Source organism: Tenrec ecaudatus, chromosome 1 (assembly GCF_050624435.1).
Source record: "Tenrec ecaudatus isolate mTenEca1 chromosome 1, mTenEca1.hap1, whole genome shotgun sequence".
Taxonomy (NCBI): Eukaryota; Metazoa; Chordata; class Mammalia; order Afrosoricida; family Tenrecidae; genus Tenrec; species Tenrec ecaudatus.
Window position 1 is genome coordinate 22,818,992 of NC_134530.1, and position 27,814 is coordinate 22,846,805.

A 27,814-nucleotide genomic window follows, 5' to 3' on the forward strand; every position below is an offset into this window, starting at 1 on the left:
GTTGTTAGGTGCGATGGGGTCCGTTTTGACCCACAGCTAGAAAAGCACTGCCCAGTTCTACGCTATCTTCACAATTGTTTCCAGTGCTTAAACCCATTGTTTCAGCCAGGATGTCAATCCATTCCGAGGGACTTCTAGAGCTGTCTAGAGGGGCCAAAACCCAAGGCTGGGACCCTTGGCAACAGACTGGAAGGGTTACAGACCTAGTGTTCTGAGCCAATTCCGACCCATAGCAACCTTATGCACAACGGAATGAAACACTGCCTGGTCCGGTGCCATCTTCACCATGGTTCTTTTGAGCCCATTATTGCCGCCGCGGTGTCCATCCATCTCCTTGAGGAGAACCTCCCACTTTGGGGCAGCCCCTCCACTTTGCCAAGCATAATGTCCTCCTCCAGGCACTGGTCTCTCCTAACATGTCCAAAGTATGTAAGACAAAGTCTTGCCATCCTTCATCTAAGGAGCACTCTGGCAGTACTTCTTCCCAGAAAGACTTGCTTGCCCTTGTGGCAGTCCATGGCACTTCCAATATTCTCCAACCTCACAATTCAAACGCATCTGAGAAATTGTTTGGTCAACTGAAAGATCTTCATGTAGCTGGTGTAAACAGTCTCAAAAACAAAACAAACAAATAAATAAAAACAAAACAAAACCAAAACCCCCAGACCTCACATCGAGTCTATTCCTGACTCATAGCGACCCTATTGGACGGAGGACAACTGTCCCTGGGGGTTTTGAGGCTATAAATCTTCAAGGAGTAGAAAAGCCTCATCTTTCTCCTGGAGAGCAGGTGGTGGTTTGGAACTGCTGACTTTCTGATGAGCAGCCAGGGTTCTTAAGGAGTTATCTGTTGTCACTGAGTCATTTTAGGCCCACAGCGACCCTATGTACAACAGAATAAAACACTGCCAGGTCCTGCACGAGCTACACTAGTGCTTAAACCATTGTTTCAGCCACAGTGTTAATCCATTCCCCTGAGGATCTTCTAGAGCTGTCTAGAGGGGCCGACACCCAAGGTTGGGACCCTTGGGACCAGACTGAAAGGGTTACAAACCCAGTCTTCCCGGCCAGCTGTGAGAACCAAATGGAACTCCATTGGGTACAGAACTCCCAAGAGAAAGGATGGCGAACTCCTGGGACTACAATTCCCAAGAAGCTTCGCGGCGAGGCCTCTCCCACTTCCGATATTCCTTTCGTTTCCCAGAGTCGGGCGGGGTTTTGGACACTCAACCGAACCTGACGCTGAGGAAGGAGGCGTGGCAACCAATGGATGCGTGACTTCATGGGATCTGGCCAATGAGAGAGCGCGGAGAATCCAGATTGCGGGGGTGGGGCTTAAGAGCGGACCAATGACGGGGGCCGGCGGCGCCATCGTTGTGGGCTGTTCCGTGGCTGGAAGTTACTGTGCGGCGGCGGCTGAGAAGGCGGCTGTGGTGGCGCCTGCGGCGGCGGCGGCAGCGGAGGAGGCGGCGGCGGAGGCAGCGACGGCGGCTACAGAAGATGGTGAGTGTAACCGCTGGCCCCGTACCCTTCCTCCCGACAAGATGGCGCCGGGAGCCGACCCCCCTCCCCTTCCCAATAACCCCGGAGGCCCCCCTCCCGGCCCCCTCTAGCCCGGCCTCTGCGAGCTGGTTCCGCCCTCCACTCCCCTCTGGCCTTCTACCCCTGAACCCTTTTACACGTTTTCTTTTGACCCGCCCCAGCTAATTCCCGACCTCTTACCCCCCCTCTAGGCTTTCAGGCCCTGACAACTCATTCATTTCCGGGTCGCGGTCTCCTCCGGAAGTCGCCTGGGATGGGGATGGGGTCCACTGAGACCCCCTGGCTCAGGCCTTGCTTACTGCATGCAGGGCCTACTCTTCTCCAGTTCCGGAGGATCTGGGCCTCACCCCCCGACACCAGCCCGGCCTGCCGCGGCTAGGGGGAGGGAGTTTGGCATCGCGACATAGCGAGGCCCTGTCGCCAAAGGAAGTGCGACATAGCGGGCCACTTAGGTACTCCGGGGCCAGACCCCACCCCCAATTTTCTGGACCCACTTTCCCCTAAGAGGGGCTTCATCTTCCAGACCCTCAGGCCCGGTCCTTGTTAAGTGGAGACCACCAGAGTTGCGCCTCAAGTCGTCGCTGTTTGGGGACTTGAAGTCTCAAAGGGCTGACGACGATTGCAGCTGCTCCCCAGTCTGGGTGGGGGGTGGTGGTGATACCTTCCCCAGCTGTGTACCTCTTCTGAAGGAGGGACCAGGATAGTGCCGGCCGACGGGTACTGGGGGGCTGTTGAAGGTTTGGGTTCCCACCTATTAGGGGAGGCAGTGACGGTCCCCCTCACCCCTCCCCCATCCAGCACTGCCCCCATCCCAGTATGGTGTGGGTCAGGCAGAAGAGGAGGAAATGGGAAGGGGGCTTTCCAAGCCTAAGTCATTTCCCTGTCGCTCTCCCAGTTCTTGAGAGGGTTTGATGGCTTTGCTTCCTGGATGCTCCCTGAATCCATCCATGTCCTTCCCCCACCCCAGCCCAGCAGGGCCCACACCCATCAGGCTACCTACCCCAGCCAGCCTCCTTGCCTCTGGCCCACCCTTGTTAGTTACCATTAAGTCAATTCTGGCTCATGCCAACCCCCTGGGGTTTTTAAGTCTGCAACTTTATGGAAGCAGAGCACGAGGCCTTTGTTTTGGGGTACCTCTGAGTGGGTTGAGACAATTGGCCTTTCTGCTAATGGTGGTGAGCTATTTAAGTCACCCCAGGTTTCTGGATGCTTGCACACCCACCCCCTCCATGCAGCCATGCTTAACGTAAATCAGGCTGGTTGGAGCTTTTTGCTGTAACATGGATGCAACCCCAACTCCCTGCCGTGCCCAGTGGCCCTGGGTGGCCTAGCTCCTGCCACCTTTGTGACCTCATCCCCCCTTTACAGCCATACGACCTGTCAAGTCCTGGCCACCTCAGGGCCTTTATACCTCCTGCCTCTCCTGCCTGGAGTGCTCCTTCTCCGATGTCACCTCAGCACAGCCCTACCTGACTGAGGGCACCCACGCCCTTCCTCTTTGGTCCACCTTTGCGTCTCATCGCACTTTGGGGAGGTCCATGGTGGGTGGCTGGGGTGGGGCTGCACGTGGATGTTCTGGTACCCAGGGACAGGCTGAGGAGCTGATGACTGGGCATGGGCTGTCTGCAGGGAGGAGCCCCCTTGTCTTGGGGCCTGATTCACCAGCTTAGCCCACACGCTGACTCCATTGGGGTCTAGTGCACAAACTCAGACTCTGCCCGTTGCTCGGCCTGGAAACCATCAATCCTGGGGGGTAGGCCTGTTTCATTGGGGCAGCCAGGCTTGGGAGGGTCTTGGCCCTGGTCAAACAGCCAGGGGCCTGCAGTTGAGTCAGCCCTGCCCTGCCCTCCACCCTTAACAGGTGCCAGGTAAAGAGGTGATAAGTCTGCAGGTGACCACACAGTGTGAGCCACTGTGGCTGTGGTTCTTGAGGTGTCGGGAGAGGGAAAGGGTGGGGCATAGTTTGAGTGTTTTGAATTGGGGTTGGGGCTAGTTGGGAATGGTCCCCTTGGGGAGAAAGGGCCATTTTGGGGAGTGTCACTTCCAGTGTTGGGACTGAAAAGCCAAGAAGGTCTAGCTGTGTTAGGGGTTGGGTTAGGTCCTAGGGCACTGGAGAGGGCTCTGAGCGGCCTGGGGCAGGGTCTCCCCTTCAGGTCTCAGCTCTGGACCCAGAGGTTGGACCACATCCTCAAGGCCACTTGCCCTCATCTCATTCTCTGACCCACTTAGGGCCCCGCCCAGGGGGCTCCCCAGCCATGTGCTATGTGGGCGGGGCCCCAGAAGAATGTGCTGACTAGATGAAGCTCTGCCCACTCCTCTCATCCCAGGCTGAGCTGGAGCTGCTGTCCTTTGATGGAGAGACCTGACTACAGGCCTGGGGCTGGCTGTGGACAGGGGGCAAGCTGCATGGTGGCAGGGACCGTCCACACTTCAGCTGTGGCATCCCAGGCTAGGCTGCCTGGAGGCCCCGCCAACCCCAGGGTAGGAGTGGGTGTCCTCTATTCACCCAATGCAGCTGAGGTTCTTCCCTTCTCCCTGGGCTTCAGGGCAGAGGTGCACCCCCCAAGGGTGCTGGGCCCTCCTTTAGCTGAGCCTGAGTGTTGACTCAGCTTATAGGGTTCTGTAACTGTTTGCAGGCAGGGAAACAAACATTGGCCAGTCACACATTGGGAGCAACCTGGCTTCCAAGCAGGTGACCAATGACGAGCGACCGTGTTGCCTTCGCTTCCCTGTCCTTAGGTTGAGTGGTACCAGCTCTTGCCTTGTCGGGTTCAGCCCCTGTTTGGTTAGGTATTCAGGAAGTCCCTAAAGCGGGACATAAAGCAGACCCCATAGAGACACAGCCTTCCCACGCTGACCCAAAGCCCTATCTCACCTGCCTCAGTTTCCCAGAGGTGGCTTTGTATCCGCGTACCTGGTGAGTGGGGTTCAGTAAGACAAGCTGTCACCCCAAATCCAGAGTTGGGCTTTTCTGAGCCTTGCCCTGATGGTGGGGCAAAACCTGCCAACCTTCGGGCCAGTCTAGATTTAACAGTTGGCACAGCTCTAGAGGTGAGCAAGTCTTTGTGGAAGGTGGGGAACAGCCTGGTTCTTTGTGTCAGGGACACAACTTACTGTGTGGCTGAGCTGAGGGTGACCAGGGACCCCTCCACTCAGTCAGTCCTGTGTGCCAGCTGCATTCCTCCCCTAGGTCTGTCCTCTTGCTGTGAACTCACTGTGTGACTGCGGGCAAGTGGCCTGCTCTCCCTGAGCCTTGGGGTCCGCGCCTCTCATGTGGTCACAAGCTATGGCGAGGACCAGTGGGAGAGACTATCTGAGGCCTCCACTGGGGAACCTCCAACCAGAGCCGCCTGGAGAGATGGCTGGCCTTGACTTGCCCTTTACTGTGTCTCCTAGGCCGATTTTCTGAAAGGATTGCCCGTCTACAACAAAAGCAATTTTAGCCGATTCCATGCTGACTCTGTGTGCAAAGCCTCGGTGAGTGGGACTGCTGGGGTCAGAGGCTGCCCTGTGGGAGGCAGGCTTATTGGGGACACACACACACCCCACCCCCACCCACCCCACCTCACGGACTGCCTCACAGGAAGGCCTCACTACTAGCTCAGCTTCCCTGGAGAGTACGCTGGGTTGCCTACCTTGTGTTCAGAGTGTGGGGACCCAGCTTCTTATCCGACTCTTCTTGGTCTCCCATAGAACCGACGCCCCTCAGTCTACCTGCCCACTCGGGAGTACCCATCTGAACAAAGTAAGTGGCTGGGGGACAGGGGACCCTGGGTGTCTGCAAGCCCCCACCCAGGCCAGGGACTCAGTTCTGGGTTCCTGGAGTGGCTGCATCTTGTGGGCAGGGACCAAGACAGGTAACTGAAAGGTTGGTCTCCCCAGGCCCCGGTCAGGCCCAGTCCCTTGGGGCACCTGTAGTCTCTACCGACCCTAGCCTGTTGCCTCTTGTGCACAGTATCCCCTGAGCCAGCTCTGCACCCAGGAAGCATCATCGCTCATTCTAGGTATCTCCTTTGGGGTGACATGTGCTGATAGTGGTATGGCTTTGAACCCAAGTCCTGTATTCCCACTAGACGGGCATTAGGATCTCCAAGTGGCCCTCTGAGTGAAGGCCCCGGTGGTATGGGGCTGCTCCCCATGCAGGGAGGGGGGACCACTTCAGCACTGGTGGTTGGTCCTTTGGTGGCAACTTGGCTGGATCTCGGGGAAGGCCACCCTGGGCAGGGATGCAGCTGCAGAGAGCTGGGTCCTCATCAGCTGTGAAGGGCCTGTCACCCGTGCCAAGAGCCCATCCTGGGAGGGCTAGCAGAGCAGGGCCAGTGCAGGGTGCCCCTCCGCTGCTTGCTCACCATCTTTCCTGCCCCTTCCCGCTCCCCCTCAGTCATTGTGACCGAGAAGACCAATATCCTCCTGCGCTACCTGCACCAGCAATGGGACAAAAAGGTGAGGCTTGGGCTTGGTTGAGGGGAGGGATGGTCCTGAGCGCTGAGGAGGAGCTCGCTGGAGACTCGGGGAGTGGGAAGAGCTGTGCTGGGGGTGGGGGGATGGTGTCAGAAGGCTCCAGAATTGGACTGGAGTTCCAATTCTCTTTGGTGTGGTGAGCCGGGGTTTGATCTAACTGCGCATGTGGGATGGGGGCCTCCAAATGAGCCTGTTTAATGGCCCTCAGAGACAGTCTGGTCCCCTGCCCTCTCATGACACAACAGCTCAGGGAGCTGTCAGGCCAGGGGGAAAGTTTCTGCCTGCTCACAGCCTGCCCCTTCCCCCCCAGCCTGGCCCCTTGAGCCCAACAGCATCCAATTCTCCATCTGCTCCTGGGGCAGACACCAGGGCTCAGGTCGGGTTTTCAGGAGGCGGTCACAGCTCATAGATGCTCCTCCCTGCCTCCCTACTCCCCCCTCCCCCAGAACGCTGCCAAGAAGCGAGATCAGGAGCAAGTGGACCTGGAGGGCGAGAGTTCAGCTCCCCCCCGCAAGATCGCCCGGACCGACAGCCAAGACATGCACGAGGACACTTAAGACTCTCACTGCCCTCCCCCAAGCCTCCTGTCGTGTCTGCTCTGCGTCGTGCATCTGCGCCCGCCCCACCTGCCGCCCGCCCCACGCCGTCCACACTGCGTCCACTTTCCTAGGAGCTGATGTATTTATTTTCCTCGAGTTTTTATTTATGCTGTAAAGTGTTCCCACCAATGGTTAAAGAGGACTTCAGACCCTGTAGCGTGATGTCCGTAGATGCTTTTTAAACAAGACAAACCACAACTGTTAGCTGCCCCCTCCCGTCGCGTGCCCCCTCACCCCCAGTTCTCTTCCTCATAAATGAGTGTGGCCAGGAGGGTGGGGGCTGGGGGCTCCCAGGGACAGCTAAGCAGCAGGCTTACTGTCCTACCTGCCCAGGCGCCAACCCAGGCCTTTATGATGCGCTCGCCCCAGCATTCCACCAGGGACTCCTCCAGAGCAGGCTTCCCTCTGAACCTGAGTGGGGGGCAGAGGAGGCCCTGCTGGTATGTTCTCTGCACATTTTATCATGGAGTAGTTCGTACGCAGTGTCTACCCCAATAAAAGGATCTTTCCTGTCCAACCTTGGGTCTTTGGGTGGCATCCAGTGGCCACCAGGAGCCAGAGGGGACCTTTAAGCGGGCCAGGGACCAACTGGACTCTTCCTGTGGCCCTGCTTCGTTTGGCTGCCTTGCTGAGAACCAAGACCTGCCGGACTTGCCCCTCTACCTCACCTGCCCATGTGCCCCCTGGAAATAGTCCACGCTGCTGAGGACAAAGCTGTTACTGGACACTGCTCCCAGGACATTGCTGAGCAGGGTGGCCTCAGATGGCTGGGCATGCCTGTGTGTGCACCCATGCAGAGCCTGGGGTCTCAGGACCCTGCTGGTTCCCTGTGGTGTGATGATTGTAAATGGCATTGATCCCTTGCCCCCTGGGTCAGAGGCGGCCAACCCCATGCAGCCCCCTTCAATGACTATAATGGGCGTGGACAAAAGGATGGGTGGAGGGTGGGGGAGCATACAGACCCCAGGCCCTGTGGAGAAGGTGCCTGCAAGACCACTTGTGCCACTGCAGTGGGAGCTAAGCATGGGGTGGGGGGCAGTGAGCCTGGGCTAGGAGGGAACCCTACCTGTCACTGGTAGGGGCCTGCACTGTAGGCTCCTGGGGAGGGGGTGGTCCCAGGTATCCTGAGGCTGAGCTGCCCCTCTCCTTCTCACGGGCTCCCTTCACACCTAGGTGTGGTGTCTGCCCTGCTATCCCACCTGCAGCTCCCCTCCATTTGCCCAGAGAGGGAGCCAGCCCCCAGCAGCCAAGAAGGCCCAGGCCCCCTCCCTGGGCTCTGACCCCGGCAGCCTTGTTGCTTGCTACACAAGGAGCCAGCTGCCTGGCACCTCACCAGCCCCATATGAAGGGCTACCTCTAGCAGTCCCCAGCTCAGCTACTCTTGAGACTGATGGGGTGGCCCACCTTGGCCTCCCTGCAGGGAGCCAATTCCGCCCCACTTCCCCTCTAGCTCTCACCTCTGCCTCCCATATTCTGTGCCTTTGCCCGGCTGTATTCGCCTCTCCACAGGCCTTCCTCCACCCCAGCTGGGCTGGCAACCCTTAGCCACCTTGCAGAGAGCAGTGAGGGTCGGAGGTCATGTTACTGTGGTGGGGGGAGGGGAGTCCCTGTCTGCTCCAGGGACCCCTGTCACTTTGTCCCTTCTCTATCCCACCTGGTGCCTTCTGACTCCACACCCCATGTTTTCCCCACTGTCCTGGAGTCCCAGAGGGTGACCCAGGGAAACAGTGTGCCAGGAAGTGCCAGCTCTCAGATATTATCCCCACACACACACACACACAGCACCAGAGGACTCTGCTGGCCCCCAAATGGCCTCCTTGTTTGGAGGGCTGAAGCCATTCCTAAAGGCCCTGCAGCTGCTCTGGGGGCCCCAATGCTGAGGCCGGCCCCCAAATCTGGGCCGCCTAGCATTTAGCAGTGGCCTCAAACTTTCTATTTGTGGCCCTGAGTCCCAGTTCCAGGGCGGGGCTGGAGCAGGGCCTGGTGCCTGAGGGGAAGGGACGGCCGCTCCAGCCCCTTCCACGGCACTGACCCTGGGCACTGTTGAAATATACTTTTTATTGCATTTCTGCCGTTTTACAAAAATATGACAAAATAAATTAAAAACAAATAAATAATTGCCTATTGTGTGTGTGTTCTGTTGGTTTGTGGGTGTCCTTTCACCCCTCTCCCGGTCGAAAGGATGACGGCAGACAGGGCGGCCCCCCCCCACCCTCCGAGGGCGGGCGCAGCCAGCACTGGGGTATTGCATATGCGCGTGGCAGGCAAGCAGGTTAGTGCCAGCCACTGGGCCAGCACACAGCCTGAGGGCTGGGGCTGGGTGCTGGCGACTCCGAGTGCTCTGAGGTGGGTGGGGGTGGGGGTGGGAGGCTGTAGAAGCTGACGTCCCCTGGCAGGGGTTGTGGGGCAGGTGGGGGCCCAGTATGGGCACATGGCGGGCACTCCGCGGCATTGGCAGGGACTTGGTGGGCAGCGGCGATGGCACCCTCGCTCCCACAGCCCCAAGGCCCATCCCACTGCCAGCAGCTGGTGGGTGGCGGTGTTGGGGGCCGGGGCAGCAGCAGTGGCGGTGATGGCAGCGCAGGGCTCCGGCTGCGGCGGGTACGGAGGGCAGGGGCGCCCACAGGGGCCAGCGCTGTCCCTGCGGAGGTGAGAGGGGCTGTTCCGGGGGGTGCCGCCTGCACTGGCCCACTCTCCCTCCCGGGTGCACAGGCACAACAAGGCCTTATTGCTTCTGGTTGGAGGACGTGGGGGGTGTCTACAGAGCACCCCTGCCTCTGGGCACTGAGGACAGTCTGGGGAAGTCCCTCCTGACATCTGACCTAAGTCCTTTGCGCTGCAGCTGCCACCTGTGGGGCTCCTAAGGGCTGGGGTTGAGGTGGGAGGAGGTAGGGCCAGGCTGGGTTTAGGGGTGTGAGGCCTGGGCCTCTCTGCTCGGTGCAAATGTGGGTGTAGCCAGTGACCGAGCTCCTGAGCCCCTGGGTGGGTGGCCCCAGCCCTGCCTCTGAGGAAGGCTGTCGGGGAGAGAGGGAGAGGATTTGCATAGAGGCTAGGAGGTCGCGGCCCCCAGAGTGAGCTGGGTGTAGGGTCTTGGAGTGGGGGGGGCACAGGAGGGGTGCTCAGACAGGGCTTTGGCATCCCTCTCTGGGGTGAAGAGGGTCAGGCACGTGGCTCTGGGCTCTTGAGGGTCCCCAGCGGGCACCACAGACTGGGGCTTCCTCAATCCCCAGGCCCGGCCACCCTCCAGCCTCAAAGCTAGGCCCAGCATCCCCACCCCCGAGTTAAAGCTTATGACCTGGGCCATCCTCCTCCGGCCGGGCGACTTCCAGCTCCTCCGCTGCGGCCTCGTCCACCTGCCCACTCCGCTGGGGCCGGCTGCCGCCGGGGATGCCTTCCGGCCGGGCCTGCCCACCCGCCCCATTGGCCTCGGCCCGGGCCCCGCCGAAGGGGAAAAGCTTGCCGGCGTGGAAGGCTTTGGGCGGCGAGTGGCTGCGCTGCTCAGGGTCCCGCCGGGTCTCGGGCGACTTAAGGAATTTGAAGCTGAGAAAGGCGGGCAGGCGGGTGTCGCTGCCCGTGGGCGACTGGGCGCTAGCCGGCCGGGCGGTGGGGCAGGTGGCCGCGCCAGCGGGCGAGGCGGCGGCGGCCGAGGACAGGAACTTGCCCTGCAGCGGGATGATCTGTTTCAGCTTCATAACGTTGTTGGGCGCCAGCAGCGAGCCCGGGCGCTTGGGCCGCTCGGTGTGGCTGCCCGCGCCGTGGCCACCCTTGGCTCTGGCAGAGGCCTTCTCTGCGGCAGCAGGGTCCAGCCCGGAGCCCTCGGGCCGGGCTTCCTCCCGGCCGCCCCCGGCGTCGCGCTCGCGCCTGGCGTGGTGCTCGGCGTGTCGCTGCCGCTCCTCCTCCTCGCGTCGCCGCCGCTGCTGCTGCTGGTAGTGGTGCTGCGCCTGGCGCTCGTGCTTCTGCGGGCGGAGCGGGCGCCGTTACGGAACAGGCAGGTCTCTGATGCGCCCCCCCACCCCCAGGCATGGTTGCGCCAGGCACAATTGTGCCAAGTCTAAACGCAGGTCGGGCACCGACTGGATAATGCCGAATGCTTTCTGCGCAAGCAGGGGAGGTTTAAGCACTTATGGGGTGCCAACTGGATCCCTGGACCCAGACTGGGTGTTTGGGAGAAATCACAGAGATTTACTGGCCTCCAGCTCCCACACTAGCCAGGAACTGGGAGAGGATTACCACATGTTGAGCCTCTCTTGGGCCCAGGTGACAGAACTGCTATTGGGGCCCAAAGGTCTCCTCTGGGGGCCACCCAGTTGGGTGACAGCTGCAGGGCCATCGTTGGTGGCGGCAGGTTCCGCTGGGTGGCACTGGTGAGCTACGTGGCCCACCTGCAAGCTTTCAGCAAGAAGAGGGAGAGGCTGGGCTTCCCTGTCCCCAAACTAGGTGCCAGTGGGTGACCAGCTCCGTGCTGGCCCAGCATTGCTGGATGTCACTGAGGTTCCAGGGGGACCGGCATATTTGGAAAACGGATTGTGACACCTGTGAGTGGGCTGGCTGCATGCTTACACAGCAGGCGGTGGGGGCAAGGACTCAGCCACCAGGATCCCTCTGTCTCTGTCACTCATCAAGAGGGGGGCAGGGGGAGGAGCCCCACTGAGTGCCCGGGGTGGGGGGGTGGAGGCGGGGAGGCAGTAGAGGATGGCAGCTGAGTCCCGCCCAGTCCACTTACCTTGAAAGCCTCCCGGCGCTGGTACTCAAGCTTGGCCATCTCCTCGGCTACCCAGCCCGGGATGTCAGGGATGGTCACGTGGATGAGGTACTTGAGCAGCAGAGCGAAGTGCTATGGGAAGAGAGAAATGAGAGAGAGAGAGAGAGAGAGAGAGAGAGAGAGAGAGAGAGAGAGAGAGAGAGAGAGATGCTGGCTGCTGAGGCAAAGGCCTCCTGCCTACCCAGCCCTCCAGCCCCAGCCTGGCCACTGGCCCCACCTCCAGCACCACCAGGGACACGATGGCCGCCTCCGGGCCGAGCCAGGGGAAGAGGCGCTGCAGCTGCCCACACTGGCCGATCAGGTAGCAGTTGACCACGATAGCCAGGACACCCATGGCCTCCATCACCTTCTGCGGGAGGCAGGAAGAAGGCGGGGCTTCAGGCAGGCCGGGTTCTGAACTCTCCGAGGCCCCGCCTCCTCCCGGCACGCCCCGCCCCTCCGCCCCACCTGCCACTGGCCGATGCTCTCTACGCGCTGCCCAAAGGGCCGCTGCAGGCCCGTGCACAGCTTGAAGGCATCGCTGCGGATTTCAATGAGGTTGTTGATGAGGGCACAGAGCGCGGCCAGCGGGAAGGCAGAGGAGAAGAGCACGACGTAGCCGAACTGCACGAACATCTCTTGGTAGTCCTGGAACGTGTCCTGGGGCATCGGGGCGCGTCAGCCCAGCAGGCCTCCTTTCTGGGACCACATTCTCCTCATCAAGCCCTGGGCTGATGCCCTTGCCCCTGCTTGGTTTCTCCCCCATCTCCGACTCTCATCTCCTCCATCTGACTGGGCCTTGAAACTGGGCAGACAGACCCACTTCCAGCCAGCTCCTAAGGAGCTCTGGCAACTTGCCATGTCCACCCTCAGACTAGGTGCCCTGGGCCCAACTCCTCTCTCTCTCTCTCTCTCACACACACGCACACGCACACGCGCACGCACGCATTGGGTCCTGCCATCAGACTGTGGACCCACTCTTCCGGAGCCCCAACTCTGCCCTCTGTGCCAGACCCCATGTCTGCCGTCCAGCCGTGTGCCCTGTTTCTCGTCCGCTCTCACGCTGTGCTCATGCCCGGCTTGTGCCTCCAGCTCACCTCGTACTTCTTCATGCAGCTCTCTACCTCGGCTTGAGTGAGCTGGGGGGTGTGCTCCTCTTCAGGGGGGTCGATCCAAGAGGCCCGGTTCTGCTGCCGCTGCCGGCGGGCAGAGTCACTTGGGCTCTGCTCAGCTTCTGGGCCATCATTGGGGCCCTGGTCTCGGCCCTCGCCCCCAGCCCGGCGCAGCAGCACGGTGGCTGGCTCCTGCTCTGGGCTGCCAGGGGCCGCCTCAGCTTCAGCTTCATCATCATCCTCGGCCAGTGTGAATACCCCAGGCTCCAGCCCTTTCTCCACCATGGTGGGGCTGCCCTCCTCTAGCAGGGCCGCGGGGCTCGGGCCCCTGCGCCGTCCGGTGGCCCGCTCGGCAAAACTGACTTTCTTGAGTCGTAGCCCGCAGTCTAGGAGGCTGCCTTCCTCCCCTTCCTCCTCATCCTCCTCGTCCTCCTCTTCCTCTTCCTCCTCCTCCTCCACCTCCTCCTGGCCCCCCCGCAGCCCATCTCCCTCCTCCCCACCTTCGCCAGCTGGCCTCTGCTCCACCGTGGCCTCCTCCTCCTCCTCAGGTGCCCCACAGCCCCCACGAAGGCAGCGACGGCCCCCAATACTGCCAGTCCCCTCCTCAGCCTGGGGTTCGAGATGGTGCTGGGCAGGGCACCGGGGGCCCAGCAAGCCCAGCAGGGCTTGGACCAGCTCCCAGACAGCCTGCAGGCCCAGCTCGCCGTGGCCCAGCCGCCGGTACAGGTGAGGCTGCAGGACCTCTCGCACATTCTGGAGGAACTGGCGGGTGATGAGCAGGGTGGCCAGCATCTGGGGGTGGAGTGGGGGGCAGTAAGAACAGCCACGTGGGGGACAGGCAGGACGAAGCACCCCCAGCATGTGCACAGACTTGACTGCTGGCCCCACCCCTGTCCACTCAGGCGCCCCTGGACCCCAGGCCCCCTATGGAGACACCAAAAGCACCAGGCACAACTTTGCAGCTGAGCACCCCCAGGACTGTTACACGTCCTGCCACCTGCCCCACCACCCCACCAAGCCCTGGCAGCAACCCAGCCAGGTCATGTGCTTGGTCCCCTCGATTCCAGCCCATACTTTGGCCCGGGCCGCTAGCAGGAGGCCCCGGAGGGAGAGGAGGAGCAGGCGGAACCGCAGGGCCGCGAGCGGAACCAGTACGGCCCGCAGCTGCCGCTCGAGGCTCTGGGACAGGGACAGGATGAGCAGGAGCTGTGGAGGGACCGACGGACAGGTGGACAGACAGATGGAGGCAGAGACAGGCAAGAGAGAGGACGCACGGACAGAGAGGAGAGAAGGATGGAGAAGGGGTAGGGGCTGGGGCCCGGGCCGCCGCATGCCCCCTCCCCTCCCCTGCGCCCTGTGCCCAGGAGGGGGGCCATGGCCACCCGGCCTGGTGCTCACCTCTTTTAGACGCTCCATATCCTTGAGGTAGAAGCCGATGTAGAAGAGGCTCAGGTATGAGTTGACGAACTGGAACTGGAGGGATAGACAGCGTCACCTTGCCCCTCCCCTGCCTCTGCTGCCCACCCACCACCACCTGCCTGAGGCAGCTGCTCACCAAGACCACCTTGATGATGAGGTGCTTCTCGTAGGCGCTCTCCAGCCGGTAGTTCTCTGGGGGCCAAGGGACGGGGTCAGGGAGAGCAGCCCCCCCACTCCCGGGAGGGCGTGGGTACCTTCCTCCCAAGGTGGGATGTAGGGATGGAGGGTGAGAGCCCCCCACCCCTAGCAGGGCCTACCCATGTCATTGAGCCAGATGGCGAGTTTTTTGTAGCCCTCGGCGCTAGCGCTGACCAGCAGAGCCAGCACCACTTTGGGCAGGAAGCGGGCCAGGCGAGGCAGACCCTTGACTGTCAGCACCAGCTCCTGGGGGGTAGTGGGAGACATGATGGCCTGGGTTAGGGCTCCAGGTGGAGGTCACCCAGGGACAGGTTTCAAGGTGGCCAAGGCAGGGAGTTCACAGGGTTTGGGAGGGTTAGGCAGGGGTCACCATAGTGACCTGCAGCTGGAAGCAGCCGAGCATGAGCAGGAAGACACAGGCCAGGCAGGCCAGGCACAGCGGCAGGCTGACGAGCAGCTGGAAGAGCAGTCGCTTCCAGGGAGGGTAGTAGAACTCTTCGGCCCGGGTCACCGGGCTGATGCGCCGGACACCCTAGGGGAGGCAAGACCGCCAGCAGGAGGACCAAAGAGAGGGCGTAAGGCCCTCTTCTAGCTCACTCCTCCTCAGTTTCCCTTCTTGCTGCCTCCGGTCTTGTGGTCCCCGCCCCCAATGTAGTCTCTTCTTTACTCTTGAACTCAGAACCCGACTTACCCTGAACTGGGGTCGCGGCTCCTCTATGGCTTCCCCCGGCGAATCCAGGGTCCCCCACTTGTAGGCCAGCTCTGCCCCCCTCCGTTTCCACTCCTCCAGGAACAGTGTGGACCACACCACGTTGAAGAGAGCGAAGACCACGCAGGACACGTCTCGGCTTGTCTGCAGGGGCAACAGAGGGTCTGGCACATGGGCTGGCCAGCTCAGCGGCTCTGTCATGGAGCCCCCAGCCCTGCCTACCGCCCCATCACGCACCTGATCGGTCTCTGTGAACGTGTATAGCACCGAGCCGAAGACTGCCGGGTACACCATCGCCGACGTGTAGAAGCCCAGCCAGGCGAAGTACATGGCGATCTTGACGCCGAAATAGTCGCAGATCTCATCTGCAGCGGGCAGGGCCCCAGTCAGTCCCGCCTACTTCCCCACCCACCTACCCACCCACCCACCCACCCAGGCTTGGGACGCACCAAGGGGCTGGTTCTCACACACGGCCTGCACCCACGATTTCATGAGGCGGTTCAGGATGCGCTGCTCGTGCACTGGAAACACCTGTTGGATGATTCCTCGGGCTGCCAGCTCGGGGACTGTGGGGTGAGGGGTGGCAGTGACCCCTGACCCCCCATGCCCTTCTCTCACCAGGCACCTGCCTCATCTCCTCCCCCAAACCGGACCCCCTTGGATGAAACCTGAGTCACAGCTTTTTGCCTGTTCTCAGACTGCCGAGGCCTGGGATGGACTATCTCTGGTTTCCTATAGAATTTGGGGGCTGCAGAGACTGGTGGAGGAGTGGGGGGACTTCTCGGGGAGGGGGAGTCCTGCTGGGGAACCACCAAACTCAAACTCAATGCCACCGAGTCCATGCGGACTCATAGTTTCAAACTGACCTGTGGTTAACAGCCAACACATAACCACAACATGGCCAGGGCTCGCTGGGGAACCACGGTTCTAAGTAAACGATTTTCAGAGACCTCAGTCGGTGGGGTACAAAGTCAGCATCAGGTGTGCTTGAAGTGTTTTGTCTCCTGGAAGGGAAACTGAGGCCCAAGTTTCCCATGCCAGCCCCCTGACACGCCACCCAGACTGCTGTCTTTGGTCCTAACCTGCCTCCTTCTAGGGTCCACAAAAGGTTCTGCTGGCCACGCCCCGAAGGAACAAGCTCCACCTTTCCACCAAGACTCCGCCCCTCTCAGGATAAATCAGCCTAGACTCCGGGCTATAAGGGCCCACTCTCCTTGCATGGATAGGCTGCTCCCCTAAGAGCCCATCCCAACCCCCACTGGAATTGGAGAACAGCCCCGTCCTGCTCACTGATTGGCTGGTCCTCCAGAAAGCGCACGTTGTGCAGTGCCTCGCCTTGCTTGGCGCGAAGGTTCTGCAACCAGAATCGGATGATGCTCTGACGCTCCTGCGGGGAAGAAGGTGTGAGCCTCGGGGACAGCAGCCCAGGGACGGGATGCAACGGGAGCATGTGGGGTGATAGACACAGAGGGGTGGGTGGTAAGGGACAGGGACAAAGGACAGAGAGGGGGCTGGGGAGGCGGGAGAGGGTATATAGGGTGAGGGTGATGATGGGCTGGAGACATGGCAGGGGCCAGGGACATGGGTAGGACAATGGAACATGGGTGGGGGCCTGTGGTCATGAACCGAACACAGGCGTGGGGAACCCAGCCGTGGGGATAGGGGGCCGGCTGAACCTGGGAGGTGAAGAAGCGCAGTTCGCTTTCCACATTCTCGTAGATGAAGTCCTCCTCGCAGGAGAAGCCGCGCGTGCCTCCGCCGAATTCGGCCTTCACCGCCTTGCGCAGTCCAAGCTCGTCCGCCCCTCGGAGCAGACTGCGCAGAGGAGAATGGAGGCGGGCTCATCAGAAGCCCCTGCTCCCTGCACACACGTGGGGCAGCTGCAGCGTGTGCTTGGCGCGCGGAAGGAAGGCAGGGAGCTGGGCGGCAGGGACGGGAGAGGCAGGGCCCTGGGGACTCGCCTCTCATAGGTGGCGGTGACGAAGAAAGCATAGGCGCGTGTGCGGCGGTGGTGGCGGACTTGTACAATGAGCTCGGGGATGCCCACGCGGATGTGGTTCAGCAGCCACAGCAGTGTGTGATCATCCGTTGTGTCTGCCAAGGGGCACAGGGACCGATGGCTCTTGCCACAGACAGGGGCGGAGGATTCTACAGACTCTTGCCCCAGCTCACCCAACCCATGTGGGCACCGTCCAGCGCGGGTACCTGGCAAAGTCATGAGCACATCGCAATTCTCCGTAGGCACCGTCTTCATCCAGGCCTTGTGGGACACCAGGTAGCGCCCTGCCTGCAGGAGCCTCTTCCCAAAAAGCTTATCTGAACAGTGGGCAGGATGCCGGGTCAGGTCACTTGGGACTGAACTTGGCCTTGCTCACCCACCCACCAGGGCTCCCCAGCACTCTCAGCCCGGTATTCAAGGCCTTGGCTTCTCCTGTAAACCTTTTACACCAGCCTCCAACAGGTCGCCCTTCCCCCAGGTCCTCCTTAGAAGCCCTACTCATTCTCCAGGCCAGTTCCGCCTCCAAACCACAATCTTGGGGCGCTCACTATCTACCCAGATCGCTTTGCTGTCTTACATCCGTGTTGGTGCCGTTCTTACCCCCATTTCACAGGTGAGAAACTGAGGCCCAGGGCGCTTAAGCCACTTGCCCAAGGTCACACAGCCCAGCTGGGATTCGAACCCAAGACTAGTGTGTGTCCTCTGCGGGGAGGATTTCTCAAGCGAGTCCCTGCCGGCTGAGCGGGTACCATAGAGGGTGGAGGGGCTCAGACCCGTCTTGGAGGGAGGGTGGGGCGTGTCCATGTGTCCACGACAGGGACCCCACCACCACCACCAGCAGCTGTACTGGTCCAGCCCCACCCGCCGGGCCCGCAGCCGCAGTGCCGGGAGGGGCCGGCGCCCCTGTCCCTCGGCCAGACTCCAGGCCAGGGACAGCTGACCCTAGCTCCCACCTTCCACCGGGGTCTGGTTGCCGCGCGCACCCCAGGCACCTGCCAACCCTATTGGGGTTCCGTTGTCACGCACATACCCAGCACCCCGGACGCCGAGGCTGCAGGCTCGCCCTCAGGTGGGGGCCTCTTGCCGCGCTCGCCCTCCGGGGACGTGGCCCCGGCAGCGGGGGTGGCCTCGGCCATGGGGAGGCCAGGGGCAGGTCAGCGGCTGCGGGCGGCCCGAGCGCCGGGGGGCCGCAGGCTCATGGGGCTGGTGCGGCCGCCGAGCGTGCCGGAGGAGGAGACAAAGGCCGTGCCCGCCCGCGCCTGCCGCCGTCCTCGCGCGCCCGAGAGCTGTTTCTCGTCCCCGACCGCGCCGAACCGGGATCTCTCGCTCCACTCTGAGCGCGTCGCTCTGGTTCTCCACCGGCCCCGCCCGCCTCCCTCTGTGGTTCTCGTCCCCGCCCGTCTGGCTTTTTTTGGTTTCCCGTCTTGCCCGCCCACTGCGCTCTTTGGTTCAAGTCCCCGCCCGCGCTGAATGTTCATTGTCTTCCTTGTTCCCCGCCCACCCCGCATTCTAGGCGCTAGGACCTGGAATCTGCGCCGTGTAGCCTCAGTTTCCTCAACTGCAAACCCGAAGGCGCGGTTTGGTATCTGGGATGACGTGGGAGGGAAATACGCCTGGCATGCAGAGGTGGGGCGAATATAATTCTAGCAAGGCAGGCTTCTGGCTGCCTGCGGTCCCCGCAGCGCTTGGACACCCCCCTCCCTTCAGCAGAGGACCCCGAGTCCTCAGAGCACATGAAAATGCGGGTCTTCCGCTTGGATTTGAATTTCACATGAAGGCATGTCTGTGCATGTTTTGTAGCCTCCTGTTGTTGTTAATAGCTGTCAGGTGAATTCCATCTCGCGGTGATTCGTGTGTGTGTGTGTGTGTGTGTGTGTGTGTGTGGCGTTTTTCAAGGGTGTGACCTGTTTGGAGCTGATCACCACATCCGATTTCTGAGGTTCTCTGGGCCAGGTGCAAACCATCCCTTGGTTCACCACCCAGAGACCCAGGATTTTTTGATAGCCCAACGCCTCGCCAGGTCCATTGGAACTCACAGCAACGCAAGGAGGCAGACTAGAACCTCCCCCCCGCCCCCAAGGGTTTCCAAGGCTGCGAATTGCTTGGGAAGCAGACTATTAACACAGGTCTCCTGTAAAGCCACTGGCGGATTTGAACCTCCAACCTTGAAGGTTGCAGAGCCTGTAACCATGATGCTACCAGAACGCCAGTCTTTTTAATGTTGTCCTCAAGTCCGCTCCAACCCATCACTGTGCTTTACACAACAGAACAAAGCCCCCGGCACCCCTCGCCATGGCTGCCACGTTCCAGCCCATTGTGGCCGCCACGGCGTCAGTCCACGTGCTGGGGTCTTCCCTTTCCCACGGGTCTTTCGGGAGCGTGATGTCTTTCTCCAGGTAACAGGTCCAAAGTGTGTGACACCAAGTCTCACCACCCTCACTGCCAAAAAGCATTGTGGTGATGGGTCCAGGGCAGATTTGTTTATCCTTTTGGCGGTCAGTGGTATAATTAGTATTGGCTGCCAACGTAATCATTCAAACGCATCGATCCTTCGAGCTTCCTTCACCGTTCCGCTTTCACACAGGAGGTGGTTGAAATGACCGGGGTGTGGGTCAGGCACACCATGGTCCTCAACGTTAACCACTTTGGAAAATGTTTCCCCAATCTAATTTCTCTCCCAAAAGGATTGTGGTGATGATGGCCCGGCTCTTCTCCAGATGATGGGACCACCAGATCCTTTGACTTGTGAATTGTGTGCCAAGCAAAGCATGGCACTTAAAAAAGTCATACCTTTGCACTTCAGCACTTTAAAGAGGTCTCGTGTGGCAGGTGGGCCCCAAACAATATGTCTGATGTCCTCATTGCTGCGCCCATAGGCATTGATTTCTGGATCCTCATGAGAGGAGATTGTTCACGACTTCCGTATTTTTCGGCATCTATCACAGCGCATCTGTCGGTCTGGCTGTGCGGATTCTTGTTTCTGACAGTTCCGTGTCAACGTTCTGCTGCAACGCTTGTTGTGTGGTCTTCAGCAACGCTCTCAGGCGACAGTAAGGATGTTGACAGGTCGTCAAGCTGGTTCCAGCTCATAGGGAACCCATGCAAACAGAGGGAAACGCTGTTGGGTCCTGTGTCACCCTCACAGTTGTTCCTATGTTTGAGCCCACCCATGCAGCCACTGTGCCCATCCACTTTTGGAAGGCCTTTCTCTTTTCTGCTGCCCTTCCACGCCACCAACAATTGCGTCTTTCTCCAGGGACAGGTCTCTCCTGATCACATATCCAAAGTATGTCAGATGACTTCTGGCCATCCCTCCCTCTAAGGAACATCTGGCTGTACTGCTTCCATGACAGGTGTGTTTGTTCTGCTGTCAGTCCGTGCCACTTTCAATGTTCTTCGCCAGCGTCATGGTTCATCGAGCTTCCTTATTCAAGGTCCAACTTCCATCTGCCTGTGAGGTCAGGTGCACCTTCCTCCTCAAACTAACCTCCTTGCTTTTCAACACTGCCTTGGGCAGCAGGTTTACCCAGAGTAATGTAGTGCTTGGATACTTTCCACATTTATTAGGTCACCTTGCTTTGGAATGGGCACAAATATGGATCTCTTCCAGTCCGCTGGCCTTGTAATTGTCTTTTCCAATTTTGTTGGCACAGACTAGAGAGTGCTTCTAGCGTGGCAGTCGTTTGTTGAAATACCTTAATTGGTAGCCCATCAATTCCTGGAACTTTGTTTTTTACTAATGTCTTCTGCACAACTTGGACTTCTCCTTTCCACCCTCAGTGCCTGGTTTGACGTTTCCCCCTGAAGTGTTTCCATGTCAACCAGCTCCAGTTCTTTTGTGCATTCCTTCCATGTTCTTTTAATCAGCGCCCCCGCCCCCACAGGTCGTTCAATAGCTTGACCATAGAATCCTCCAATACTGTAATTTGAAGCTTGAATCTCTTTCGTCGGTTCCTTCAGCTTGAGCCAGGCTGAGGTCTGAGCATGCTCTGCCCTTTTGGTTTGCAGCCTCTAGGCCTTTGCCCCTTTCATTTTAATACTCTACTCTGTCTCCTCAAACTGCCCCATGACCGCTTCTGGCCAGCACTTTCATGTCATCATTGCTTTCCTCTGCTTTAGCTACACTACCTTCTCTTAAGTGCCAGCGGCTCTTCAGACATCCTGTCTGTGTTTCCTGTCTCTCTGTCCCCACCCACCCCACCCCACACCAAAGCCTTTGGATATTTGTTCATTGTTAACCTCTGAATGCAGAAGCCTAAACACCGAGAAAGAAACCAGACCATTACAAGGTCAATTGATCAGATGGTGGCAGGTTTTAAACTCAGCAGGACATAATGCTGGGGCCCCTTGATGAAGGCTGACTGCCATCACACGGGCGACTCCTTCGAGACCCCGTCTGCCAGGTTCTTCTCCAAAGTCTTCTCTTGGAGTTGCACCTGATCTTATGACCAGTTTTCTGGTGAATCCACTGGGAAGGGGCGGTGTGTGATTCTGGCCTTTGTTTCTTGGTCAGGAATCTCTTGATCCTAAAAGTCTTAGGAGAAGGCACGGCCAAGAAAGTAGAGGAGGCAATGGCACTGAGGATGGCGGAGAAAAGGAGAGATGGTCTTTCTTGTCATTCTTAATGTGTGACCTTTGGCTTTCTTCATGCATATCCTTGGCATGATCCCAATTTAAAAAATAAAAACCCCAATTCACTGCCATCGAGTTGATTCTGACTCACAGCGACCCTGAATAGGGTTTCCAAGACTGTAAACCTTTATGGGAGCAGAGAGGAGCGGGTGGTAGATTTGAACCACCGACCTTATGGTTCAGTAGCCCAGTGCCTCACCTGCAGCATCACTGGGGTTACTTACATTGGATACAGTTATCCAGAAAAAAACGTTCATAATTTATCTGAAATCCACATTCAACTCCTCTAGTTTGTCTGGAGACTCTACACCCCTCCCACCCAGCCTCCCCACCAAGCAGAGAGCAGCCTCCATCATTGTCAGACTGGAAACTCAGCCAAGACAGGGTCTTGTCTGGTTCTCCATGTTTGGCACACAATAGGCGTTTGAGGTACACTTGTGACAAGTAGAAAGAAAGGTGACCAGACGTCGCGCTTTTTAAATAATTTTTCCCGCGCCTGGCGGCGGTTTAAAAAAGTCCCGATTTTTGGAAAGAATGCACGACAAGCTAGGGTACACGGTTTTCGGCTGCCATGTGGCTATTTCACCAGGATATGAGTTTTATCAATGGTGTCCCGCTGGTGTCCAGCTTTACCTATGTTAAAATGTGGTCACCTTAATAAGCAGCAAGTCCCCAAACACAGCTGCGCTGCCCGCCCGCCCAGCTCTTCTAAAACCACAGAATTGACTTAGAAGGCCCCGCCCAGCCCAGTGCCTGGAACTTCACATTCAGCGCTTTATTCTGCGCTGCAGGAGCTGTCCTGGGTTAACCTGAAAGTAATCTTCAGGACTGCTCTTGCTGGCCTTCGGTGAGCCAGAGGCAAGCCGGACACACAACATTTCAGGGTTAGGGGGGACAGAGAGGGTCAGGGAAGCTCAGAGAGGGCTATGCTGGGGGCTCAGGAGGGCTTCCCGGAGGAGCAGCGAGGCTGCCGCTGGGAGGACGAGGGAACTGCTGAGGAAAGGCTTGGGGAGTGGGGTGGGCGGTGGTCATAAGCAGGCTGGACGTTTTAGAGAAAATCAGGTAGGGGTCTTCTCAGACGTTCTAGCACAATGTCTCCTGGGCCAGGCTGTGAGACTCTGTGAGCTTGGGATCTCAAATTACAGTTAAACAAACAAACAAAGCAAATCCACTGCCTTCAAGTCGATTCTGACTCATAGTAACCCAGTGTATTTCAAATTAGAACTGTGCCCCACTACAGCTGATCCTTCAGTAGGAGGTCGCCAGGCCTTTCTTCTGAGCTGCCTCCGGAGGAGCCTGAAACCTCCAACCTTTCCGTGAGCAGCTCAGGGTTCCTGCCCAGAGGTGGAGGCTCCCTTTGTCTGGACCCCAAAGAGCTCCTAGCCTCGTCCACGGTTACGGAATAGCCCGCGGGAAAATAAGAACCCCCGCCTCGCTATTGTTTTCACCGCCGCGTGCTCTGCGGGTCCCTGACACCCTACCCCTCGTTTCCCGTGTTTCGGATCTTGGCTGGGCTAGGACCCTAAAACCAGCGTCTCCTGTAGCCGGGGAACGCCATTTCGCTGCACTCCTGCCCATTGCGCGGCTTGAACCAACCAATAGGAACAAAGATCTGTATTGTGTGGGCGGGGTCTCTCCAGAGAAGCCCAATGATAGCTGAGAATAGGGGAGCGCTCAGCCAATAACACCGCGAGGAGGCGGGACCTCCCGCCCGGACTTGAAGCTGCGCAGGAGCGCCGGCAGGGCGGGCAGGCAGGTGGGGAAGCAGTTTGTGAATCCATGTGGCGGGGTCTGTGGACCTTGACGGCTCGGGCGACACATGGGCTTCGCAGGTGGGGATGGCGAGGGACCTCGGAGGGGATGTATACCAACAGGGGGAGGTTGCCTAGGTATCGAGCTCGCCCTTGACACCTGGGGGTCCAATTCCCTGCAGCAGAGTCGCTCTATTAGTGCCCTTTCCAGCTGTCCAAGCCCAATCTGTTCGCTTCCTACGGCAGAGCCCACATCTGGGTCACCTTCTGGGGTCAGGGACCCAATCATGTCAGACTCCGGCCTCAGACTGTCTAATCTGCACCCACCAGCCGCAGAGCACCCGGTCCCTCCAGGTATCCCCGCCACCCCAGCTGGCTGCGAGCTCTCAACCTTTCTGCCATCCCGTGCACTGACCACTGCTCTCTTGTTCCAGACCGTGTTGGCGCCAGGCCAGTGGCACCCTAGGCCCTGGCACCGGAGCCACCATCTTTGCGCTGAGCTCGGGTCAAGGCCGCTGCGGCGTCGCTGTGATTCGGACCAGTGGCCCGGCCAGCGGCCCTGCCCTCCGGAGTCTCACGGCGGCCCAGGACCTGCCCCCGGCTCGTAGCGCTCGCCTGAGGCTGCTCAGAGACCCGTGCTCCGGGGAGCCTCTGGACCGCGCTCTAGTGCTATGGTTCCCAGGTGAGGAGACCCAGCTCCCGAAGCCACTGTAGTTCCCTATCCTCCCGCCCAGGTGTGTGCCCAGGCTGTGGCTGCTCTGGACTGCCACCTTTCTGCCATCTAGGTCCCCAGAGCTTCACCGGTGAGGACTGCGCTGAGTTCCACGTGCACGGTGGCCCCGCGGTGGTGAGCGGGGTCCTGCAGGCCCTGAGTGAGTCTGCAGCCATGCGTTTGAGACCTGGTTTGTCTGTGGGCCTAGGTGGGGCCGATCCCCACCGACCCAGGGCTTAGGACTGTGGCCTCCCCTCTAGGTGGTGTGCCTGGGCTTCGGCCGGCAGAGGCGGGCGAGTTCACCAGGCGGGCGTTCGCCCACGGCAAGCTGAGCCTGACCGAAGTGGAGGGGCTGGCGGACCTGATCCACGCGGAGACTGAGGCACAGCGGCGGCAGGCCCTGCGACAGCTGGACGGGGAGCTGGGCCGCCTGTGCCAAGACTGGGCCGAGACCCTCACTAGGGTACATGTGGGGGTGCTGGAGAGAGAGCAGGGTCTCCCATCCATTCCCTGTGTGAACTCCCACCGACCCTTCCCCTGTCTGAGAGCCTGCAATCCTGTGGCTGGGGAAGAGGTTGGGGGAAGGTCCTGGGGGCTAACCGGCACTTCCCCCAGGCTCTGGCCCACGTGGAAGCCTATATCGACTTCGGGGAGGATGACAACCTGGAGGAAGACGTCCTGGAGCGAGGTGGGGCCAGTCAGAGTGTGGGCGCTGTGGACCCTGCATCGCAGTCCTCCGGTCGACCCCCCTCACTCCTGTTCCCCTGCCTCCCCACAGCGGACACCGCAGTGCGGGGGCTGGAGGCGGCCCTGGCCTCCCATCTTCGAGACGCTCGCCGGGGCCAGCGGCTCCGCTCCGGGGCTCACGTGGTGGTTGCAGGACCTCCCAACGCCGGCAAGAGCAGCCTGGTGAACTTGCTCAGTGCGTGGGAGGTGGAGCCTGGAGCCGGGGGCAGTGTGGACTAAGACTGTCCAGAAATGGACAGCCCCACACCCATCCCTCCTCCTTCCTCCGTCCACCCTCCCAGGCCGGAAGCCCGTATCTATCGTTTCCCCGGAGCCGGGGACCACCCGTGATGTGCTGGAGACCCCTGTGGACCTGGCCGGGTTTCCTGCACTGCTGAGTGACACGGCTGGGCTGCGTGAGGGCGTGGGGCCAGTGGAACAAGAAGGAGTGCGGCGCGCTTGGGCCAGGTGGGCAGGGCCGTACCATGGGCGGGGCCAGACCCTCGGTGGGGCCAGCTCTTTCCTGGACCTTTTCGCTCTGTTGGTTTATTTTCCCATTTTTCCTGAGGGAGAAGCTTCCTTTAAATGGGAGTTTTGGGGTGATTTGAGCACTCTCAGTTATGCCTCTGCCCAGGCCCGCCCCTCCTCATGCCCGCTGCCCAGTGCCCATCAGGGCTCAGCTAGGGCTAAAGTGGTTTTTCCTGCTTCCTCAGGCTGGAGCAAGCCGACCTTGTTCTGGCTGTCCTGGACGCCTCTGACCTGGGCTCGCCCTCCAGTCGCAACTTCCTGGACACAGTTGTGACTCCCATGGAAGCCCAGAGTCCTGCTGGGAGCGGCCAGCGCCTCCTCCTTGTGCTGAACAAGCTGGACCTTCTGCCCCCACAGGGCCTGGACCCCTGTCCTGACCTGCCCCCGCATCTGCTGCTGTCCTGCCTGAGTGGACAGGGGCTGGATGGCCTCCTGGAAGCACTGAGGCAGGAGCTGGCTGCAGTGTGAGTCCCCCTCTCTGCACTACAGACCTGAGGGGGCGGGGGAGGCGTGTGTCATCGACTTCAGCTTCTCTATGACATAGGTAACACCTGCCCCTGTTAGTCTGGAAGGTGGAGGCTGACCAGCCTTCTGTCTCTCCCAGGTGCGGGGACCCGTCTACAGGCCCACCTCTCCTGACTCGCGCCAGGCACCGGCATCACCTGCAGGGCTGCCTGGAGGCCCTCGGTCACTACAAGGAGGCAAGCGACCTGGCCCTGGCAGCTGAGGCTCTGCGGGTGGCCCGGGGACACCTGGCTCACCTCACCGGAGGAGGAGGCACTGAAGAGGTTCTGGATATCATCTTCCGGGACTTCTGTGTGGGCAAGTGAGGACCAGAGGAGACCAGAGACTCAGGCCCAAGCTGAGTGGACTCCTAGGCGCCTTGAGAGGTTTGGGAACTGTGGCCGCTGAATGGAATGCTCCTTCGTCCAGGGGAAAGCTCCATCCCCAAACAGGCATGGGGACCGCCGACCTTCCTAGGTAGTGAGCTTCAGGTTGCTGGTGGTAACCAAGCTGCAGCCAACCGATGTCCTGGCTGAGGGTTCAGCCCCCGCGGTGGGTCTGTATGGAGGTTCCCTGGGGGCACCAAGGGGCTGCCAGAGTAGGAGTGGAGGAGGGTGGGGAGGTTGGCGGAAGAATCTCAGAGTTTTCTTTGTTTCGTGTTTTTCGTTTATTTGGAAAATACCTAAGGCACATAAGTGTAAGCCGGGAGTAGTGTCGGAACCGGTTCAACTTGGGGGCAGATCCTGGCCAGGCTCAGTCCCAAGCCGATCCCTGTGAGGTAGCACTCAGTCAGAGCTCCCCACAGCAACCTTTTCACCAGTTCTGACAGTGGCCGCCCATCCGGGCACGGGCCACTTCTCTGCTGGGTTTCACAATCCCCTGCCGCGGCTACAGAGCGCACCTATGGGTCACTGGTTTATGAAGGCCCTGGAGGGCACGACCGTGGGTCAGGAAACATGTAGGGAAAGTAGCGAGGCTCCCGGAACTGAGAGCATGATGCTGCCTTCTGATCAGGACAACTCTCAGCCTTGCAAGCATGCAGAGTCTTCTCACAGATGGGCACACCCCTCTCAGCCCTGCCGGCCTCCCCTGGCCCCTCTGAAGACAGCCTTCCTCTCAGTTCCTGAGGAGAGCCTTCCTTGCAGCACCCCTGAGGACACCTCCCAGCCCCCTGCCCTCGGTCCCCCTGCTTTCAGCCTCCTCACTGCTAAGGGACCCAGCTCAATGCCAGTGTGGCAGTTTGCTCAGATCTGGTGGTTGCTTTGCTACCAGCAGGTTTCTGCGACCTCTTGCTGTCTTCCATGATACAGCTCTTTCACGGAGTTCCTTCTCAATCGTGACTTCGCCTCTCTTCTTCCTCTTCCTTCTGCCTGCTGTCTGTGAGACTTCAGTGGGGTTGGCAGCACATATACACAAGCTACTGTCAGCTTCAAGGCATGGCCCTCCTACCAGGGCCGTGCACTGACCAATCAATCCCCTCTAAGAAGACCGAAGACATTTCATTTACATAGTAGACTGTTGTCACTTTTATCCGCACAGTCTACGATCACCTCCTGTACATCACATATCGACCAAACCGTACAAGGTACTGTAGTGGCTCTTCTAGCCGTATTTGAAGCTTCCATCAAAGGAATGGGTGAGACCCTGTAAACAGGGTGTATAGGGCTCTACTATGGGGAGCGGTCAGTTGGGTCGGTCATCTCACTGGGATTGAAATGAGCCATCTCAGAAGCAGGAATGGGGATCACTCTCGTCAAGAAAGAGGAGCACGGCGTGGAGTGCCATCTCTGGACCCTGCGTGCAGAACCTCCTCAACCCAGGAGACAGAGCTGTGACTGCAAAGGAGCAGCAAGAAGAGTGGCACAGGAGCCACGGCAGCAGAATCAAGAGCACACGACCACGGGCACTTCCCAGTCCATGGGACAAGTCCAGCTGAGTGCCTTTGGTCACAAGACTCCCTTATGGAACGGTTGTCTGCAGGCACTTAATTGACAACCAGCTTTGCCACCCATGGAGCTAGAGCTGAGCAAGTTTGAAATAAGGCACATGGCAGAGTAGCATGCCCTTTGGGCATTTTGTCGGTAGCACCTAAGGAGCTTTGTAACACTACTAGATTAGGACAGAGACCTATAACCAGAGAGACGTGCCTGTGGCATGATTACAAGTGGTGCCCCTGCCCAG

At 59.7% G+C, this 27,814-nt stretch overlaps 3 protein-coding genes across 4 annotated transcripts; 2 read left to right on the top strand and 1 right to left on the bottom strand.

Moving 5' to 3' along the window:
• Positions 1-1,346: 1,346 nt before the first annotated feature.
• On the top strand, positions 1,347-8,719 carry DDA1 (DET1 and DDB1 associated 1). The gene is made up of 5 exons (XM_075548774.1): positions 1,347-1,503; positions 4,939-5,019; positions 5,236-5,287; positions 5,924-5,985; positions 6,450-8,719. The coding sequence occupies exons 1-5, from the start codon at positions 1,501-1,503 to the stop codon at positions 6,558-6,560; spliced, it is 309 nt and encodes a 102-aa protein (XP_075404889.1). The 5' UTR covers positions 1,347-1,500; the 3' UTR covers positions 6,561-8,719.
• On the bottom strand, positions 8,564-18,143 carry ANO8 (anoctamin 8). The gene is made up of 18 exons (XM_075548766.1): positions 17,811-18,143; positions 16,987-17,097; positions 16,743-16,875; positions 16,458-16,596; positions 16,072-16,168; positions 15,231-15,347; positions 15,019-15,146; positions 14,764-14,925; positions 14,452-14,604; positions 14,192-14,318; positions 14,011-14,066; positions 13,854-13,928; positions 12,441-13,247; positions 11,812-12,003; positions 11,582-11,713; positions 11,326-11,436; positions 9,898-10,558; positions 8,564-9,243 (listed from the first exon to the last, which is right to left on the bottom strand). Exons 1-18 carry the CDS (start codon positions 17,914-17,916, stop codon positions 8,876-8,878), a joined length of 3,675 nt encoding a protein of 1,224 aa, XP_075404881.1. The 5' UTR covers positions 17,917-18,143; the 3' UTR covers positions 8,564-8,875.
• A 5,002-nt stretch (positions 18,144-23,145) lies between these two features.
• On the top strand, positions 23,146-26,281 carry GTPBP3 (GTP binding protein 3, mitochondrial). Of its 2 annotated transcripts, XM_075548791.1 has the most exons (9): positions 23,146-23,244; positions 23,598-23,845; positions 23,949-24,035; positions 24,136-24,338; positions 24,491-24,563; positions 24,654-24,797; positions 24,904-25,069; positions 25,315-25,593; positions 25,734-26,281. In XM_075548791.1, the coding sequence occupies exons 1-9, from the start codon at positions 23,192-23,194 to the stop codon at positions 25,957-25,959; spliced, it is 1,479 nt and encodes a 492-aa protein (XP_075404906.1). In that variant the 5' UTR covers positions 23,146-23,191; the 3' UTR covers positions 25,960-26,281. The 2 variants fall into 2 exon arrangements, with proteins under 2 accessions (XP_075404906.1, XP_075404899.1); XM_075548784.1 differs by having other exon boundaries at positions 24,491-24,797.
• Positions 26,282-27,814: the final 1,533 nt, after the last annotated feature.